This window comes from Ixodes scapularis, unplaced genomic scaffold (genome assembly GCF_016920785.2).
Source record: "Ixodes scapularis isolate PalLabHiFi unplaced genomic scaffold, ASM1692078v2 PGA_scaffold1__304_contigs__length_218370807, whole genome shotgun sequence".
Taxonomy (NCBI): Eukaryota; Metazoa; Arthropoda; class Arachnida; order Ixodida; family Ixodidae; genus Ixodes; species Ixodes scapularis.
Window position 1 is genome coordinate 11,851,697 of NW_024609846.1, and position 21,473 is coordinate 11,873,169.

The window sequence follows — 21,473 nt, forward strand, 5'->3', positions numbered from 1 at the left end:
AGATCCTCCACTGTTCGAGCCTCTAATGCAACTCTTGCCAGTAGTGGCGTGCGTTTATCTGTTCGTTGGAGCTGTTGGAGTGCACATTTAGAGTCGGTTAAAATTACAGCCTTAGTGGGCAACGTAATGTTCTTGATAGACTCAAGTGCTCCCCAAATTGCCACCAGCTCTGCCGTTGTTGATGACGTCACAAAGTTGAGTCGTCCAGCAACATCAAAGTCCATTTCTGGAATTGTGATTGCAACTGTTGCTGTCTTCTTGGCCTTGCTGATGGATGCGTGTGTATATACCTGAAGCCAGTCCTTGTAGTCGTCATCTAGGCGTTCTAGAGCAGCTGACTTTGCAACAGTTGTCAGTATATTTGCTTTTCGCTGCGGAAGAGGTAGACTTTCGCATATCACCAGTGGTGGACGTGTCGAATGCGGAGGCAAAGAAGGAAGGAACTCTCCAGGTCCTCCAATCTGTCGATCGAATTGCACTATCAGATGCCCCAGGTGAGAGTTTCGTCTAGCCCGAAGGTGAGATCGGATGCTAGACTCATTGGGTACAGCACTCATGCGACTAATGTTGCGCATGGCTCTCTCTTCCAGTCTTAGGGAAAGCGGCCATTCCTCGGAAGACACAAGTGTTGCAATATTTTCCGCCGAAGGGGGGAGCCCCAAGCAGCTGCGAAGAGCGATTCGGTGGAATGTGTCAAGTTCTCTAATTTGGGCTCTTCCTATGGCTAAAAGAGGGAGCGAGTACAGGAGCCTGGACATTATGAGACCCTTATAAAGTTGGAGAAGAGCGCGTTGTGGAGCGCCCCAAGAGCATCCACCAAGGTGTCGTATGACTCGCAAGAGCCGTCGGCATCGACCCAGTGTCCTACGAACTTCGGGCCTCCAAGTCACGCGGTCATCCAAGACAACTCCGAGATAGGTGTGCTGTCTAACCCTTCTGAGTGGCATCCCAGCAAGTTTCAGCTGCAGTGCGTTTTGTGGTGCTCGACCTGCAGGCCGGTATAGAAGTGAAGCTGTTTTTTCAGCTGAGAGGGTAAGGCCCAATCTCGATATCATTAGCGCCGTGGCATCAACAGCCACTTGAAGGCGATTGCGAATCGCGATCGCGTTCTTCGAGGGTCCGACGCACCAAATTGCAACATCATCCGCGTATATGGCCATTCTTGTACGGAGATTGGAGTGTCCTGTTGGTAAGCAACCAGGGAGGGTAGCCATCGCTATGTTGAAAAGCATGGGGCTCAACACGCTGCCTTGAGGAACTCCTCGGTCTGTTGGACGTGGTGAGCTAACAGCTTCAGGCACTTTGACGCGGATGGTTCGTCCAGAAAGGAACGCCTTGATAAAGGAAAGAATCCGTCCACCAATTCCGAGTTGCTTCAGCCGGTGGATGATGGTGAAGTGAGGGAGAGTGTCAAATGCTCGACTGATGTCTAAAAACACACAGTGTACCATCTTCCCTGTTGCTTTTGCCTCCTCGAGGGTTGACGCAATATCTCCAATGGCATCGCCGGTGCACCTTTTTGCTCGAAAGCCTGCTAGTTCTGGTGGAAACGCTTTCATCCTATCCAATAACCAGGTGAGACGGCGAAGGACCATCCGTTCAAGTAGTTTGCCTACACAACTTGTAAGTGACACTGGTCTGTAGGACGACGGCAGCGCGGCAGGTTTTCCTTGTTTGAGTATTGGGACGATAGTTGACTCCTTCCATGCGTCAGGAATGATGCCGGTTGTCCATACGAGGTTCAGTTTTTCAAGAACATCAAGGTGGTAGGCAGGATCGACGTTTCGGAGCGCTTGGTAGGTTATACCATCCGGTCCTGGAGCGCTCTTTTTGTTACACTTGTGAAGGGCTTCAGTAAGCTCCGCCAGAGTGAAATCGGATTGGCTCGCCAACATTGCCTCGTTATTTTGATCTTCGGTGAGTGGAACTGGAGGTAGTCGTCCTAACTGTTCCCGGTACTGTAACGGAGTGGATGACTGCCGCGAAAATTCGTCCGCTAATACTTCCGCCACCACTGTCATGGGCCAACCGGACTCGATTGCAAGAGCTGCAATAGGATGACGCGGAATTTTCGCGCCGGCGAGGGCTCGAGCGAGTCTCCAAGCACGTCTACCACCACCAGCACCGCCGAGCGATGCGCATCCGTGTCTCCATTGCCATCTTTGAAGTTTTTTCGTATGTCGTCTAAATTTAGCGTCGATCCGGTTGTAGCGCGTCCAGTCCCATGAGGCGTCCGTGCTAAGTGCCCTTCGCTGTGCCTGTCTTCGGGCTGCGCGGAGATTTAGCCATTCCAAGTCAGGTGCAGGGCATGTAACGGGCACCGTGACAGAGCGCGTGGCAAGTCGCAGGCACTCCGCAATACAAGATGTTAGATCTTCATAGTTGCCACTTTCAATGGCGGTAGCAACATACTGACGAAATAAATCCCAGTTCGTAACCTTACAGGTTTTTACATTTTTGGGGCTTGTAGTTGGATGTGTCACTCTGATAGGCACGTGGTCACTTCCCTCTGTGTCGGGTCGAGCCGTCCATAACCCAAATATTTCGGAGGACACCAAAGTCAGGTCGATAGTAGTGGGGCTGAGCCCCTTCCTACGAAACGTGGAGGATCCATCGTTTAGAGCTCGGAGTTGAATCTCTGCCATGGTAGCCTCTAGCTGTCGTCCTCTGGCGTCCGTTCGTCTACCACCCCACGCCTCGTTGTGAGCATTAAAATCTCCGCAGATGATAAGCTGACCGCGGCTTCTCTTTTTAATCTCTTCCAACACTTTTGTGCTGCAGACTCCGTGTGGCGTGATGTAAGCTGAAACAATCGTTGTTTCGCATCCTTTTATTCTAACAATTACGCCGGAGTACTCCTCCATGGCCGAATTCAAGTCCGAAAGGTCTATGGGGTTATGATATACATCGTCACGTACAAGTATCGCCACTCGTGACCTATCATTTGGATTTATGGGGGCACTGTGGTAAAACACATATGGAGAAAGGCGCTCTTCTCCAGGTACGACATTCGTTTCTTGAAGAGCCAAGACGTCAGCACGCTCAGTTTTCAAAGATTCGCGCATCCCTGGTAGGCGCGTGCGCAGCCCATTTACGTTCCATTGAAGAATGGAAGGAAACAATGGACTGCGCCTTTGTTGACGAGTGCTATTCTTTTGGCGAGATATTGGAGCTCTTTGTCTGTTCAGGGTCTTCTGCCCATGGTGTCGCGCATTTGAGTTACTTGGTCCCCCTAGCATGCCCCCAGAAGGGGAAGCATTGCCTGCAAAATTGTAACAATTGCCCGGGCCCACGAGGCTTCAAATTTAGACAATATTGCCAGGGATATGTTTACAACTGTCTTGATAATGGAGACCCAGGCGGGTGTTGTTGCGATGGGTAAGCCTGAAGTCTCGTCGCTTTCTTTCCTTTCAGTGCTTCGTTTTGTTGCCTGACGCCTTGGAGGCGCCTGCGAGGAAGGTTGCTGCGTGGACGACGTTGGCCTTTCATCACTTGGGACATCATTCGGTGGTACTTTGTTGATAACGGTTTTTTTCTGGCAGTCCTCAGCTACGACAGAAGCGTAGCTTTTGGCGCCTGCATTAGAGATCGTTGGCTCTGATTCGTCTTGCATTATGATCTCAGCGGTGCCAGTTTTTTGTCTCTTTTGGGGATCTAAGGCTGACTTCGCTTCGCGGAATCCCACTGAATTCTTCTTTGAGTACACTATAATGTCACGCTCTTTAATCCATTTTGGACAGTCATGTGATGTGGCTTGGTGCTTTCCACTGCAGTTGGCGCATTTCACTGTCGTGGACTGACATTCAGCACCCGTCCCGTCATGGTGTTGCCCACAACGGCAGCAGGCCTTCGGACGTTGGCAGGCGATTTTCTTATGGCCAAATCCGTTACAATTGTGACATTGTAACGGTCTGTCTGTGAACGGTGAGACTGGATAGCGAACGTGCCCTAGAAGCACGTAGCTTGGCAGCTTAGTGCTGGAGAAGGCGACCTTCACGACGCGGGAGCGTCCAAGTCTCCGAACGTTGGCAATCTTGCAGCATGCGTCTTCAGCGCGAAGATTGCGCGCAATATCGTCTTCTGTGATTTCAACGTCGACGCCTTGGATGACACCGTACGAAATGGGCCCTGACAGTGGGGAGTAGGTTCTTACTGGAACACCGCAGAGTATTGCAGTGTTCAGTAGAGTTTTCGCTGCCTGCCCGTTGCGAACATCAACAGCGATCAGGTTCAGCCGATCGTTGGGGCGCACTTGGATGATGCACTCTTGGCAGAGCTTCTCAAGGGCTTCGGAAATTTTCAGGCTGTTGAGCGCTGTAAGTCTAGTCTCTTCATTCACAGGAACGAAGATGACAGTGAGGCTGGTGTTATCTTGCTTCTTTGGTTGTTGCGGAACGTCTGGAGACGAGTCGCTGTTCTTTGGACGACAGCGCTTTCTGCCGGATCTGCGCCATTCGCCTCCGGAATCTTCGCTCTCCATGTTGGCGGTCTCTGAGCAGACAGATCGACTGCAGTCCTGGGATTCATCGAGTGCGCTGCTGGCCTGGTGTTGTGCTGCCGTGATGGATATGTCGTTTTCGGAAAGAGACATACCAGCATGCATCCCTTTTCTTGCTGTGCAGGGAGCTAGCTGCCCTAGCTCCTGCCGTCCGAGTAGACCCCCAAAGTCCAAGGGACCGACGAAGTCGCGTAGAATAGCAAATTCCAGAGATAGAAGCTTTTGCGTTCCGGCTCAGATCACTTTGTCGTCTTTTTTCCCGCAGCGACGCCACCGGTCTGCAGATAACACGGCGCCGTTTCGCACGGGAGACAAGAGATGGCGCAACAAACGCCACCAACGTAAAGCCCCTCGATGTGTTTACGTGTCTTGCAAGTAGCGTCAAATGCGCGAGTGCACGAGGCCCATGCCTCGAGCGGCCCTTGGAAGCAAATGGCGGTGCAGCACTGAAATGAGCGGCCCTTGGAAGCGAATGGCGGCGGAGCACGCGCTCGCGGCACGTGTCTCGCGCGTTTCCACAACAATGGTTGGCGGTACTTGTAAAAAAGGCCTTCATCAAGGGGCTTTACACCAACGAACGAGCATACGGCGCCGAGTGCAGGCCTTTTTAGCAGACGATCTTTTCGACTCAAAAGCGGCGCGCGTTCCGCAGGCGGCGACAGTCGCAGAAACAAAAAAGACAGGCGCGGTAACAGCAAGGAACTGCAGTTCCTTGGCTTCAAAAGGGCCGGCTCTCGGCGTCGTCTGCTCGTTCGTTGGCGGCAGTTGGCGTCGCGACCGCTTGCGCCATCTCTTGCCTCCCGTGCGAAACGGCGCCGTGTTGTTTGCAAACCGGTGGCGTCGCTGCGTTTCCATAGGAGCTAAGCCTTTTTCTTTCTTTACTTTTTCCTCAGGTAAGTTCGCTCTTCGCAAATTTTACAAAAGAGAAATGCACCATCTGTGGGCAACGCTGCAAAACGTCGTAGCACGATAGGTTAAGAAACCGAATTTTCCGGTCGATTTAAAGAGCCTGGCGTCTCCTTGTTTCACCCTGTAGATAAAAAGACTAAAGCCTAGTTCACATGCAGCGGTTTTGGCCCTGAGTGGCGCGATTTCTGCCGTCGCGGCGCTCGTGCCACTGAATTGCTGGTGCTGGCCAGAGCGCCGCGACGGCAGAAATCGCGCCGCTCTAGGGCCAAAACCGCTGCATGTGAACTAAGCTTAACAGGGTCCAATCGCGCTGTTACCTGCGTGCAAAAAAAAAAAAAAGAAAAAAAGAAAGGGAAAACTGTGTCAGATTGGCCGGTCTCTCCGGCGAAAAGTAAATCCGGTTGCTGTAACTCTTTTACTATGCAAAGTTCGTACTTGTAGGCCTTTAGCGACCATGAGTGGAGGTCTGAAATAATAAGTAAAAACATGCTCTCCTGCCGCAATACACGCAGTAGTTGAGGGTAGTACTGCCGGCTGACTTAACTGCTATTTAAGTAACGGAAAAAAGATATGCTAGTTGATCATTTACTGAAATCGAACAACAGAGAGCTATAGGCTGATTTTGGAGTAGCCACGACTATTCTAACAACGCGAACTACTTCACAACGGCAGCCACGAGCGAGAGTTTGCAAGTGGGCTCATTTTCGTCTTCTGCGCATGAGAAAGGAAGTAGCAGTGACGTCAGAACGCCGAGCCCTGATTGGCTGATCGCGACCCCCTATCTGAGCGTCGTCTGCTCCTTTCATTTCAACGCTTACAACAACAACAACGTCGTCTGCTCGCAACGTCGTCTGCGTCTGTCTTATCTTACCTGCGACTTTCGGAAGTGCAGGTCTTTACGAGCGAGCTCGCTTCGCCTTTCAGAGAGGGCAGTACGAAATAACTCGAGCGGTAAGTTGTTTTTATCTAACAACTAGCAGACGCGCATCAAGGAGGGAAGTCAAAGGACTCACTGGCGAGGTGTCCCGAGGCGCCGAGGTCTGTTTGCTAAGAACCGAGAGTGAGGGTGGTTAGTGTCCGCAAGTTCCCTCCCAAATACTTTTTCCATCCTTTCGTGTGCGGCGAGACTCCTCACTCTTTAACGGCGTCGGCGGGTTGGCGCAGTTAACGTCGTCTGCTTTACGTCTGCTAGTCAAAGCGTCTTTGGCGTGCCAAGGAAGCTTGGAACACGTCGCCAGACCCTTGCTTTCGACGAGTTGTGCCTTTTTCCTGCGACACTGCGCTTTCGTAAAATTTTCGACGTGTTCACGACGGCAAGTCTCGACAATACACAGAGTCTCAAAAAACTTCCTCGGCGAATGACGACGAACGAGTAGAAAACGTGTCTACAGCACGCTGGAAAACCGCAGCAAAAGGCTAGCAAAACGGGAAATCGTATCCCAGCGGGGTTGCGTCCGGTGGCTTCATTTGCGGGAGCGGCAAGCGCGATCCAGCAATTGTCATTGAGATCAGTGGGCTAAAAGCACTGATCTCTATGGCTAAAAGAAACACGTCCCAAGAACGTGAAGCGAAAAAACAAATGTTTATTTTTTAATGACGTGCTGAAGTTGAACAATATTAGATATCTTCTCCCATGAGTTAATTCATTCCTTAACGTGCAAAAACAATAAATACATTATTTTGTATTCTGCAGCTTAGACGAAAAAAAAAAAAAAAAAACAAGTTTAGGGCTTAATTACCCGTAGATACATGTTTGGACATTTCTTCAAAACTTATCTTGAATAACAATAATCACATCTTAAGACGACACCTACCAAAGCTATACATGGATCAATCTTAAAAGGTTTAACATCTCTACCATAAATATCTTCCACTGAAGCGCGCTTCAAATATGGCACAAACGACAATCGTCAAAAAACCGTCGTCCTTTTTCGCCCCTTCGGGAATTCATTATTTTAAAACTAAGCATGCCAGAGCATTGCAATAAACGGCATTGTCTTTCGTAAGGAACGCAGCACCGCATGGAAAAATTCGAGAAAAAAAAATTACGAATGTACCTCACTACTTGAATTCAAATGAAACCGTCCGCCGGTCTTTCGAAGTTCGACGAACGTCGAACTTTTACCCTAAAAGTGCGAAGTTCGTCGAACGTTTGACATTCTAGGATTCGAAAGTTCGAAACTTTTAGAATTCTCTTGATAAATAAGTTCGAAAGTGCGAAAATTATGGAATTGCTTAGCGTAGAAAATTCGTAAGTTCGAAAAACTTCGAACTTTTTAGTGCAAAAAGGTCGAAAGTTCGAAAAATATCGATTTGTTGGTCTATCAAATTCGAAAGTTCGACAAGCATCGAATTTTGTAGCGTAATTAGGTCGAAAGTTCGAAGGGGATCGACTTTTTTTAGCGTCATAAGTTTGATGGTTTGAAAAGCGTCGAACTTCTTAGTTTAACAAGTCGGAAAATTCGACTTCTGTTGAATTTTCGAAAATTCGAAATCTTTCGAAGCTTTTGAATTGCTTGAATCGATAGTCGAAACTTCGGTTCGAAAAAAGTTCGCGGCATCCCTACTGTGCGCTGAACTTCCTGCTGTCGAACAAAATGGTGCCGCCCAGAGCGCTAAATGGAATGTTACCAGAGCCGCATCTCTATGACAGATAGACATAGAGATTAATGGTTTAATTTCTGTAGGGCTTTTAATTAAATATTTTTGTGTGAATATTTTATAGCGGTAATCAAATATTAATGTTCACTTAGCTTATGAATTTGCATATTTATTGTAATCCAGTCAATCAAGTCATGTCATGCGGAGAAGACCAACGTTGTGAAAACCGCCGGTTACTCGACCTCTTCTGCTCGTACTCGACGCAGATTTCTGAACGCGAAGCTAAACTTTTTGCTATCGAGTTGTTTCCACAGTGTTCGGGCGTTTTCGCGTAAGGTACTGTCACTATGTCGACGACCCTGATGCATAGGGTCATTGCCACGGCCCTAAAACGCCGATCTGGTAAGTTTGACGCGGACTACGCCGGAGAAGTGCACTTTACGCAGATAGCATGCGGAAGAGACGTCAACAACGATCTAGGAACGGCGCCGATAAAAATGGGGAATTCTTGTCGTTAACTGTTCGCTTTTTACGTTTTGCTCGCATTTAATGTGTGACATGGCGTTGGCTAAACATGCAAAGCACGTTTGTGCGATACATGAGTAAAGCTATACGCACTCCGGAGTGCGCTTCGCGCGGAAATGGCTATACGCACTCCTCCGAGAGATCATGCCGCTCGGGCCACCAATTCGAACGGCGCGTGAATCACTGGGGCGCTCGTTAACACAGCCCCCCGCCTGCGTTCACGCCGCTTCGCGGCGACAGTATCGGCTGCTAATTACAAAGCGTAACCAGTACACGCCGCTTCGCGGCGTCCAGCCGGCAATCCAAGCCCCGCTGTCCCCGATCGCACCTCCGGAAAGGGAGTCCGATACCATTTAGTTCTGCGAAGTTTCTCGACAACATTCGATTTTTTTTTTTTTTTTTTTTTTTTTACTGTTTATTGTAAAAAAAGGAAATGTCGTAAATATCGCCAAATGCCTCGACAAAACAAAATGTTGGAGAAAAAAAAAAGAAAAAAGAGTAAGCCCACCGCGGATCGAACCCGCGTCCACTTGCGTGTGAAGCGGACACCCTAACCCCTATGCCATGGCACCGCTTAGAAAACACGTTGTGTCGACTCTTTATACGAGAGAAGCGGAGTGCGTATAGCCATTTCCGTCCGAAGCGCACTCCGGAGTGCGTATAGCTTTACTCGCGATACATAGTAAACCGTTGCTACGTCATCTTAAAATATCGAGGAAAAAAAAAATGTTATCGTCCTATACCGTAGAAAGAAATGAAAGTTCACTGTGTACATTTTCGCAGCCCTGTAGGACCAGATTCATCATAACTTGGTTTGTTCTAGCTATTTCACTGCGGTGGAGGCAGTGTTGTACACGTTCCTCAAAAAAAGGAACGAAAGCTCGTTCCTCGTTCCTTCTGATTTTTGGGACGCGTTCCCGTTACAAGTTCCATCTGTGAGAAAGGAACTCGTTCCCGTTACAGTTTAAAAAAATGGAGCGTATCGTTACATATACGTTACATTTGTATTTTTTGCTAATTACCATATTTAGTTAAATCAAGCAGAGTTTTCTTATTTTTTTATCTATCCCGTTAATAGTCAACATACGAGTTTGTATGTCGCGATGGAAGGGCACCCGGAGAAGAAAACACGCGGTAGCAGGGTTTCATTAGTTGATATATCCATGTTAAAAATCTCAGCTATTAACCATATCCATGTCTGTAGTGGACAATTCAGACGAGCCAAATGTACTTTTACCCAAGATTGCACGAGCGTTTTACAACAACCTCACACGTTTCAATTTAACAGACTCCCCTGTTAGAACTTAACAGTTGCTTCTCGATGTTGCTGTTCGCAAGACAAGCAAGTAAAGGAGAGGGTAGGGCTTTTGGAAAGTCAGTCTTGAAAGCTACAAATACTTCATTGTGAAAATTGGATTTGCTGTTCAGTTTGAAGGTGGGGGACAAGAGAAGGAATAAAGGTTATTTTTTGTTTATCTTTTAAGTAACCAATGTTCGGGATACAAGGGTAAGTCCGATAACTGGCAATCTGTGATCTTGTAATTGTAGGTCTCGTTATTGAACTTCAGGAATTGCTTTAGTCGGAATACGATTTCTGGGTGTAGAAGAATTCGTGGAACCAAAGAAAGTAACTGAGTTGAAAACAACCCTCCTTCTTTTTCTTTTCCTACTACTAAAAGTTTTGCGTTTTGTAACGCAGTTTCGGGCACTCAAAAAAGAATCAATGCTCACCAGCTGTCCTGCACCCTTAACTGTTAGCGAGCGAGGACCACACAAAATAATTTGTAAGATTAGTAGCCAAAAAGTTAACGAGATCCTGCACTTCGTAAAGATATTGTTTTTGTACTTTCATAGTTTCCCTGTTAGAAATAAAATAAAAATGACCCCACTGGACGAAAAAAAGGAACGCCGTTACTCTTTCCGTTCCAGTAAAAATGTAACGCGTTCCCGTTCCAGTTCCAGCGATGCAAAATGGAACGGCGGCGTTCCTTCGTTACTCCTAAAAGGAACGCGTTCCAGGAACGCCGTTCCTTAGAACGCCGTTCCGTACAACACTGGGTGGAGGGCAGCAGAGCTCATACCGCACTTCTGAGGATAGAGTCGAAAGCTGAGCACTAAGTCTACCGAAGTCTGAACTTCGGTAAAGATAATCTTGCAAGCTGGAATTACTTTTTCACCGTTTATCGATTTCCACATAAAGACAGCACCAAGTGGCAGGCCCATAAAATATCCTCCGTGTCACTAGTTGTGTGCGGTGCAGGTGAAAGCAATGCCAGGTGAAGAGAGAAAGGACGAGCACTAGAAAGGCAGGATGGGAGAGGGGGACAATGGAGAGCGAGTGGTGAGTGGGGAACCCTTGGACTAATAAGACGTAGCCTGCGATCTGCACCTCCTGGCGTATGACACATACGTCGGACCTAAATTAGAATATGCCGCTACCATCTGGAATCCCCATCAAATTTACATTCAAAACCGGGCTGCCCGATTCATCTTGTCTACCTATGCTCCTCCACTCAGTGTTTCCGCCTTAAAAAGCCAACTAACAATGTCCTCTTTGCAGCTCCGCAGGAAAGTCTCTCAGCTTTGCCCTCATAAAATCTACTACCACATTCCAGACCTTAAAAATTAGTTGCTATCACCCCCCACCGAACATCATCGTGCCTTGACAACACACGTGCCATCAAACATATTTCAGGCTTTACGAACACATTTAATCTATCATTCCTTCCTCAAGCCATTATCGACTGAAATAACCTCCCATCATCCATTGTCACCACTCTGGACCCGAATAATTCTCTATCTTGTATTAAACTTCATTTTTCTTATTACTAGTTTTATGGTTTGTGTAATTATGAGCAGTCCTGAGTGGTGTTAAGTGTGTTAAGTTTTTTTTAGTTTCCTTTTGTGTTTTTTATGTATTTGCATTTTCTGTATTGTATAAATCTTGAATACCCCCCCCCCCCCCCCCCCTTTATGTAATGCCCTTCACGTGCCCTTAAGGTGATAAATGACATGAATGAATGAGAAAGGGAGAGCACTAGGAATGTTAAATAGGAGAAGAGGTTTCTCTCCTCCTCCCTAGCCTTCATAATGCTTGCCCCTTGTCCCCTCGCCTAGCGTTGCCTTTGCTTGTATTGCACGCAACTAGTGACACGGTGTATCATTCAGTGGGATCGGATAAATGAATGGATGTATACAATCTAATTTCTAATAGACCAATCCCACCAGCCAGTTCCGTTACGCCACTGCTGCTGCAATGCATCGAGAGAAGTTTAGTCTTTCTGCACGTGCGGCAACCTGTCTGAAGCTCTGCACGTGTAGAACACGAGAAAATATGAGCTGGCTCGTGCACTGCCCCCTGCTTCTTGTAAACTAAAGTCTTGGCTGTTTCACACATGTGTGGAACACTTAGTGATATTGGTCTGCTGGGCAGCGGCTTGCACCACTGTCGAGCTCCACGGAAAGAACACCGAGCTGCATGCCAACTGCTCGTTCTTGCCTACACTAATTTCTTTGATCACAAAAATACCACTTTTAAGTAAAAAGAGTGTTTCTTTTCGAGGAGATTGGTTTGCACAAAGTGACGTTACAATGTATAGCTACATGGCGCTCATTTCGAGCACAACAGCATCACATCAGTCGCGGAGGTTGCAGAAAATATACAGACACCTCCCCACAGAGCTTCCGCCACTTAAGCTTCCGACCACCGATCATAACTCGAGCTTCCTCTGCTGGGTGAGGAGGGCTTGCACATGAGCAGAACTCTTCTTGGAAAAGTTCCATGGTCGTCTTGAGGGTGCCCCAGTGTCCTTGTGTTTAGAGTGATGCCATCATTTAAAGTACCCAATGCCGACAGCATGCACTCGCAGAAAAAATACAAAGAAATTACGGAAAACAAAATGTCGCCTTAGTCATGGGAAATAAGTGCTGAAGGAACATGGACGAAGAGTAGAATAACAATGACACAGGGTGCACTCTCAACTGAATTATATCCCATGATGTACCAACTGGCCCATCTAAGCATTTTATTTGTCGCCATAGCACATTTGGCACCACGAGTGTGCTCTTCACGTGGTTTGAAACAAAAAATAAAAATAAGTGTTCGGAACAAAATGGTTAGATGTCATCGCCCTAAGCAAAGCGCACATGAAGACACCCGAGTTCTGTCAAGAAAAACAAAAACAAATCGACGAAAAAAAATTGACATTTTTATTTATACATATAGGGTCGGTCTGCCTTTGAGGTGTGGCGACGCCGGCTTACGTCCTAGGTGAAAAATTTAGCCGGTGCAGTATCGCCACTAGCCTGGAGTCTTCGACGCACCGCATCTCACAGTAGTGGTACCCAATCATATGCCGGTACGATGCTCGTTGAGATCAAAACGGGTGAGGGTAGGGATTGAACCAGGGATGCCTGGGTTCTGCAGCGCGAGCTTTCGCTCCGCACGATCCGAACTGCGGCGCAGTGATCCACTCAGATACTGATCCCCCGTCGACGGGCATGACGGGAGCGTTGTGTGACTTCTGTGCAGGGCCCATTCGGACAAGATGGCAGTGTGTTCGGACCCTGTATGCCCGCCTGCCAGACACGCACGAGATGCTGCAGAAGACCTGCCGGGAGTTTGCCGAGAAGGAGCTCAAGCCCATTGCAGGCACACTGGACCGGGAGCATCGGTACCCTCGAGAGCAGGTGACTAAACCAGTGCAACGATTTTCCGACTTGGGCCAATTAATCTGAGAATCGTTTTATGTTACCTATAAAATAAAAAAATCAATTTTTTTTTTGTGTGCTCTAACTTTTAGAAGACAAATTAAACAAATTGAAGGTTGGGGTACCCCCCCCTCCTTGTACAGTCTCGTGATTGAGGCACACTGTGACGTCGCTCAGATTACCGCATTTGGTTCTACCTTCGGGGCCCTAGCCTTCCTTCCACGATTGTTGACTTTCCAAGATGCGATTCGGCTGAGTACCGCACCCGAATGCATCGTTGAAGGTCATGGCGAGCGATTGAGACAAAAGACGGTTCGCCACGAAAGAGATGGAGAGGGTAGTGAGGGAAAGGAAATGATTATGTTGACTTCCGACGGATGGTGCCACAAAAACCTGTGCACCCCAAATGACGTCGCGCCGCAGTTCCAACGACCGCCACGCTCAACTACAGATCGGGAAAAAAATGTGTTCTTTCAGTATTTCAGTAAGAGGTGGCACATTTTCTTTCACTTGTGCCAAGATAAACGAGATAAAAAATGTGAGCTGCAAATTCTTTAAACATTAATATTGCTGCACTAGCTTTTTAAGCTTGCGGCAGAGTGGGGCCTTCGTACTTGCCAAGCCAATCGACCGCCTTTCTTTCGTCACCTCGCCCCGCTCTTTGTACATGTATATGGCGAGAGCACGATAACACGACGAAAGATAGACGCCACTGGTCCAACGAGCACGTGTAGCCTCCACTGCACTGTCAGCGTAAGAGTATAACTAAGTACAGGTAGTGGTACCCTTTAAATACACGTGATTAGGGAGCCTAGGTTACGGAGAGTTCTCACCTGCTCGATCGGGGTCATGTGGTTCACTGGCCGCGTTTTCACCACGAGCTGCAAGGAGGCGACGAAAGCGTCGATCGTCTGCAAACGCCTCGACCTTTCCAGCCGCTTTTCTCTTTGCCACCCAACAATGCGGCACCCGCGCACTTGCAATCAATCGGCGCAGGAGGCGTCAGCCACTAAATTGCAAACGCTGCCCGTGATTTGAGATGGGCCCTGTCTTCAAATGAGTCTCCCTTTGAGTGACTATAGGTGGAGCGTCTGACTGTCTGAATGTCTCGTAAGAACGTTTGAATCAGTGTTAGTGGGCCGACTCGGTCGCAGATCAGCCTGGCAGGTGTTGTACGACCAATACCGCCGAGAAGGCAAGGCCCTTTACTTGGCTTCTTCGTTGTCATCGCTATTGGATCCATAAAGCATCACCTAGCTCACATCTGTGTCACCGAAGAGTGCTTCTGGCACATAGAGTTATAGAGTTGTTATAAAGTATGCTAGAGGTTCAACTGGTGCTAGTGTCTATGCGACTTCCGGGAGGAAAATTTAAGCAGACAGCAACCAGTCTACTTTTGCTGTGCTCCTGTGCATTCCTATGGGAAAACGCACATACATTTTGTCTCTTTGCCAGAAAATAACATGAAGCACTTTTGTTATTTGGGTTGTACCAAATAGTATTTACCTTTATAAGCATTGTAAATGTGTAATTGCTTTAGTTACAGCATTTTTCTTTACCAGTGAACAATGTTAAACTTCGCTGGTATGTAAAAACAAGCGCCGATTCTCAGAAAAATAACTATCGAAAGGAATGTAGAGTATGTTCAAGACTCGCCGGCATTCCTGTGATGCTTATGTATTGCTAATATGCAAGGACTGTCACTATATGAAAATGAACCCATCTTGCATATTTACAAGTGGTTAAAAGAGCCATGAAACAATGTTTCTACTTTCACTAAATACTACTTGGAATCGCTCTCTAACATTAATAACTGCATAAACTTGCCTCAGCTCTTCTTTCTAGGCAATGGCAGTCGCCTAGAAAAATAAGAGAAATGTGAGCATCTTTCATCCCCTCATCTCGGAGCCAGAACAAGCGGCCACGTGACCCGGGGCCTGCCCTATGTTGCCAACATTAATCATAGCCATGAGCCGGGGTTGGCAAAGTAGAAAACATTTGCTGAGCTCCAGGCTTTGTTAGTGTTCGGCTATTCTTATCACCGCAGTGGTTGGGCACAACCCACTACCTGAGTGTCCGCCGAGGCATTGATCGTTACGAGCCAAAGTCGAGTTCTCATGCAGTTCTCTTGGGCGGGTGGTTTTTATCCCACAATTACGTCATCAAGCTTTGCAAAGGCAAAATTGAAAGAAATCGTCCCCTTTTATCCTCGCAATTTGACCGTGACAAAACAAGCTTCCGAATCGGTGGTGGTCTGTGCCAGTATACTTGGACCAAGCTAGCACCAGCCACACCTCTGCAAAGTCATGAACATTCCAACGCGATATTGTTTCATAACCCCTTTAAAAGCATTCAAAATGTAAAGAATGAAGTATATGGGCTATGAAAGGTGTCTCTTTTTATTATTTTCTGTGCATGCCAAACAGCTTTTATCGGGCACCTGTTCTCAAAGATTTCGAGCATGCAAGTGATGTTTTGAATGTAGAAGAAGCATCTTCACACAGTGCAGAAGGAATAAAGCAGTACTTACTTAATGAAAATTGGACTATTTTATGTGGCCTTCAAATTATTTTGACTGTACATGCACTGGGAATTACTGATCCAGTGTTACTACATAGTTCTTGTCAACTCTCTTCGTTTTCCAGGTGTCCTTCGTTTGTTTGGAACGCATATCTCCCATGCTGAAAAGCGCCGACGTTGTGTTCGCGCTAACAGCGTGCGACAGTGCACATAAATGCATGCACGAAGCCGTTTTAGCACTGTTTCTAATGCAATGAATCTGAGAGAAAAATGACATAACTGACCAATAATTTCGTCTGCCTGACTGAGAAATATTCAAAGCTACCTAGTACGTACGAATTATTGGGATATTTGCTCCCATAATAGAATGCAGGGAGAAAATGCTTTCATTTTTCCCCATAGAAAGGCATTACCAGAAGTCAATTTTCGACTGGTTGCTGTCTGCTTCAATTTGCGACAGGACACTAAGCGCCAGTTGAACCTCTAGCATACATTATAATCACTTTGTGGTATGGCAGTGTTTCAAAACTAGCACATAGAGCTTGTCGAAGCCGAAGTACCAGTCTGCTGCTTTGCCACGTGCTCTCATCAAGATTCAGTGCGGTTTTCACTTGGGGCAAGTCAGGGGTTTACTAAAGACGACAAATGCTCAATCCTCGTCTTTTACGGGTGATATTGGTACTCAAGTTCAAAGCTGCGTTTGATTTTTGCACTGGCGGTGCAGGAGCGCTAGAGCATTTTAATTAGTTGAGTTTTCGCGACATTTGCCGCAAGATAGTAGCCACTCTCTGCCCTGAAGAGGGTTGGAACATGTCAAATGCGCAGGTTGTTTCTGTGAATAACTCGGCAGATCGAGCATAGACCTAGTACAGTCTCGTCTCGTTAACGCGGAACCCCGCTAATACGGACGAAATTTTCAGCGACTGATCTTTCACCGTGTAGTTTTGCCCCATTAATATGGAAACCCGCTGTCCGGACCATGTACAGCTATTTCGGAGACAAACTGGGTAAATACAGGCATTCTTGTATTATTAATATAGATGCCAGTGCCCCAGTTAAAAAAAGAAAGAGAAGGTCCAAAAAGTTTCTTGAGATAGCAGTAAACCCAAGAGGTCACAGTGCACCCGGTTTTGCGATAAGAGCTGGGCACGAAAGGTGTTTTTGTCTTGCCTTTTACGTAAAAGGGGTCGTTACTGCTCGCAGTCTATTGTTGCTCGAGATCGTGTACGACGTACAGCCGGGAACAAAGAAGGATGAACTCTACAGCAGCTAAGTCACCTCACTGTGGACGTTGTCACTGTTAGGGAAACGGGAGAGAAGCTTGTGGGACCCACAAAGCTCATTTCTCCCAAATGCCGTTTCGCCGGAACTTGGCAGACGGGAAATGCTTTGGGGTGCCAAAGCAACGTCTGGTACACGCAAAAAAGGGTCCGGATATGAGGGGAGTTCCTGCCGACACTTTTTAACCCTGGAGAGTAGGGAAGCGGAAGGGCAGGACAACACGAATCTCCAAAAGGAAGAGAGGAAGGAGTTCATTCTTCCCCTCTTCTCCAACTGCTTGGGTTGGAGAAGAAAGAAGAAAGGAACTCCCCTCTCCACTTCTCAGTTTGTGTTTGGGCCTGATTCGTCGTTATGAATGGCTCACTCTATGGATGACTCTTTTTGGGAACGGAGGCATTCATATCAACGAAACATGACTGTAGCTTGTTCGCAGGAACGTTCTTTGAGGACTATCACAAATATGGGAGTGAACAAAATGTTAAACAAGTGGACAAACAGCTACCAGAACCGGTTTTACTGTTAATGCTTTGGGGGGTGTTAATGATGTTCTCTGGAGGCTCTAGCAATTGTAAACTTTACACGGAAGTTGGCACTCGTTGCTTCATTGGAGAGCTCGTTTTGAAACTTCAAGTTCTTTGGCGGTTGTAGGGCTGCATTCTACGCTTCCTTCTGTTACTATTTTTTCTTTCATTCTCTTACCTTTACATTAGTTTTTTTCTTTATAGCGAGCATTTTTTTTTACTGTCTCGTTTAAAGTGAAGGCACAAAGATAGAATGGATGTGATGTACAGGACAAATGGGACAACACATGCTCTTATTGCGACTGGCAACATTTAATAAAAAAAAAAAATCTTGATGGGATCCCAGTCCAGCTGTTGAAGGAGGGAAAGTGAAAAACATCCTTCTCTTCTTTCCTCTCCTTCTTTTGACATCTGGCCGAGCTGTCGGCTCGTGAAAATTAAACGCTGTTTTTAGTTGGAACAGAAAGTATGTGTGTTTCTCTGTTTGTACTGTATGTTTATTTTGTCTTCGTAACCTTGTTTTGCAGTCTCGATACACTCATCTGATACCCTTGTAAGGGGTCCACATTTTTAGTTAAAATTGAATAAAAATGGAAAACTAAAGAAGACTCACCTGTAAAATTTTTCATCAGTTTGGATTTATCTGGATTTACGATCTCATTACTGTGTACAGTCGGCACGGAATGAAACGCGAACAAGGAGCGCATGGTTTTCGACCAAAGCTGAGTCACCTAGAGATGCAACACCGAAGGTTTGGATGCACTTAGCAAGAGTCTAACACGTCGAAGGAGGAGCCATCTTCTTGCAGCTCCCATCTGGTTCAGGTGGTGCAGCATCTAGCGAAAACCATGCACCCACTGTTCGCGTTTCATTCTGTGCCGACTGTACCTTACTTATTGCTGTACATATACTGGGCAGTGACGCTCGGTCCAACAGGTGGCACCATCTCATGCGGAAGTTCCGCAACTTCGAGAAGGCCCATGAATGCGATCATTGGATCCGATTCCAAGCGCGAATCTCCGGTTGCCTTGACGAACCCCGATGCAGTGTTCGTGTCCAATTGTTTCGTGATAAGGCATGCCCAAGGCTGCCCTTTCTGTCCACGAGCCATGCTGACCAACAGCCGGCTGAGGGGCCTCCTGTTTACTGCCCCGAGGTTGTAGCAAATATCGCGTAAAAAACCAGGAGGATCCATAATTAGTTAGAACTTTGTCTTTCTGATTGGATATGATCGCAACAATGATACATCCGGGACAATTCACATAAGCTCCCGTACTACACTGAGTCAGCGATTCTCAAGAGAGGCCACACCGGTCTCCTTCCTAGGTTATGATAATTAACAAACTTAAAACACCATCGTCGACGTCTGTTGAGGACTCGAGCCAGCGATGCCGTATTTCTGGGTCACGACAGAGAACTGTCTAAGCATGGGATTGCAGTCACTGCTGTTCCCATTTGTGCTTTGTCCAGAGCAATAAATGAAACTCTAACTAGTTTCAATCTATCTGAGTCAGAAGCAGTACAACTGTGCGTAAGGTAGCAGTAGCACAAGACTACCAAATCGTAACTTGTCTTTCGATTTGAAACGCATTTCATTTCTCTTTTTGGGGAAGTGCTCGTGTGATTGGGATGGAGGCGGGAGAGGGGGGGGTAGGGAAGGAAGCCGCGAGCCCCACCTTAACACGCGAAAAGCCGCAAGCGGCTCGCGAGCCGCAGCTTGGTCACCCCTGGTCTATATGAAGGCTCCCTAGACCTAACGAGCGCAAAAACTTAATTACTTCCGGTTTAGACCAAACAATCCCTTTAGGAAAAACTTTTTTTCTTTTGCCTATGTTATTTTTTCGTTAAAGTGTAACTGCAAAGGTAAAAAAGTATTTTTAAACAGCCTAAATGGGACAAGCATGTCACAAAACAAATCTTCCGCGAAAAAATAAATTTTTGCTAGCAATATTTACACCACAGGACGTAATTTAGTCGGAGTCACAACTTCTCCACATTTGAAACTCTCGCTCTTTCGACACACGCGGAGTGGCTGTTATATGTCACTCCGTGACATATTGCAGCCACAACGTGACATGTAATACCAACTTTGTGGCGCGCGATTTAAAACGGACGAAATAGCCGATAACTAAAATCAGTCTTGCGCAATAAGTATTGCTGTAAAAAATATTGTTTTTGGCGGAAAAATTGTTTTGTGACATGCTTGTCCCAATTAGGCTGTTTAAAAATGCACTTTTTTCCCTCTGCAGTGCAGCAACAACGGTGTTCGGACAAAGAGCGCCCGCTACCATTCCAACAGCAAGCAATCCCTGCCCTCCCGACGTTCGTGTGCGTGTCCTTCCCCCTGTTTTTGCCATCCTCCACTTTTTCTTTTTTTTTTTTACAACTTCTCTTTTGCTGCGTATCCCCGTGCACGTATGGTGGCTTGGTGGTCTGCCAGCCCTGCAACGCAAGCTATGTGCTCAACCCCAGTGCAATCCAGCAATCCAGCCGCGGGAGAAGCGACTGGCAGCGGTGACTGGTGACTGGCAGCGGTGCTTCATTCGCTATATCGAGTGTCCCCATTATGGGATTTCGATACAGAAAAACAACGCTCCTATACTATTACATGGGATTTTCAAGGGGTGTTTGGACTGTTTAATATAAACAATAATTCGAAATACCCGGGTGTGATATAACTGGGCTCGACTGTAGTGTGTGACAGGCTAATAATTCGGAAGAAGCTCTGCATCCAGCACGTGCTCGTTGCCCTCCGCTGGGCTTTGGCTGTGTATGCAACGAAGCATTCTCAAAGGCAGAATGCTCGCCCTAGAGTCGGGGCATCTCCTGAATTCTTAAACTGTAAAATACCGAGCATCCGCCCATGCCCCAATGAGCGCCCACCCCTCAGTTTTGTAACATTCGAAAAATGTGCGAAAGACATATCTTTACGCACTCTTGATGTAAGGAGCGCCCATCCCCCAGTTTTACACGATTGCCTCCAGATTTTGAGTTGGCGCTCGCTCGGGATTTTACGGTAGTTGTGCCACAATCTCACAACGAAAACCCAGTCGAGACCGAGAGGACAAAATAATATAAAGGTGGCGGTTGGACGACTTTGGGTGAACCCGTCGGATCGGGTGACGGGACTTAGCGTCGTCGATTCGCGGCCCACGCCGATTTGCCTCGCACTTTCCCCCAGATCCGCAGGCTCGGCGAGATGGGGCTGATGGCGGTGGCCGTGCCGACGGAGCTCGGAGGCGCGGGACTCGACTATCTGGCATATGCCATCGGCATGGAGGAGATCAGCCGCGGATGCGCCTCTACTGGGGTCGTCATGAGCGTCAACAATGTGAGTGGCCCTCTTCTCCGGGCTTATTCGTCAGTGAAGGATGGTGCTTAGACGAAACGCAACTCGTACGTTGTGTGCATTCCCGACGCGGCATCGGTGGGGCGGGATGGCAAATGCGGAATGGGGAAACGTTGACATAATAGAGGGAAGGGGGAAATGGCCCTATTTGCGTTGGCACCTGCCACTCTCTACGCACTCCACCGGCTTCTTGCGTCGCTTGTGCCAGCTGCGCCACAATCGTGTCATTGAGAGCTTTCGAAAAGCTGGTCGTGAGATGCCATTCCGCACGTGGCGATTAGTGGGTCAACATGCGGCTGGCAATACTTTAAATGCTGCAGACTTTTTTGTCAGATTATTGCGGGTATGGCACATAAAATGTAATTGAACCTCAGATACCAAGGTTGAGTTCAGGAAATGCCTGCATGTACAATGCGTCTTGCAAACGATTGGTGCAGAAAGAGACGCTTTGAGTAATGCCTGTATGCCTAAATTTATAAAACGAGCCGGCGCACCGATCGAGGTTAAATGTAGCACATAATGACGCAGCGTAGAAAGCACTTCGTAAAGACTGACCAGA

At 47.3% G+C, this 21,473-nt stretch overlaps 2 protein-coding genes across 2 annotated transcripts in view; one reads left to right on the forward strand and one right to left on the reverse strand.

Moving 5' to 3' along the window:
* Window positions 1-3,232: 3,232 nt before the first annotated feature.
* On the reverse strand, window positions 3,233-4,480 carry LOC120836814. The gene has a single exon (XM_040205888.1). It carries the CDS (start codon window positions 4,478-4,480, stop codon window positions 3,233-3,235), a length of 1,248 nt encoding a protein of 415 aa, XP_040061822.1.
* Window positions 4,481-8,058: 3,578 nt separating this feature from the next.
* Window positions 8,059-21,473, forward strand: part of LOC8025842 (short-chain specific acyl-CoA dehydrogenase, mitochondrial) — a 28,818-nt gene continuing 15,403 nt past the window's right edge. The window contains exons 1-3 of the mRNA XM_040205884.3: window positions 8,059-8,410; window positions 13,065-13,222; window positions 20,747-20,896. Coding sequence (XP_040061818.1) covers window positions 8,356-8,410; window positions 13,065-13,222; window positions 20,747-20,896 — 363 coding nt within the window. The 5' untranslated portion in view covers window positions 8,059-8,355. The remainder of the gene's footprint in view (window positions 8,411-13,064; window positions 13,223-20,746; window positions 20,897-21,473) is intronic.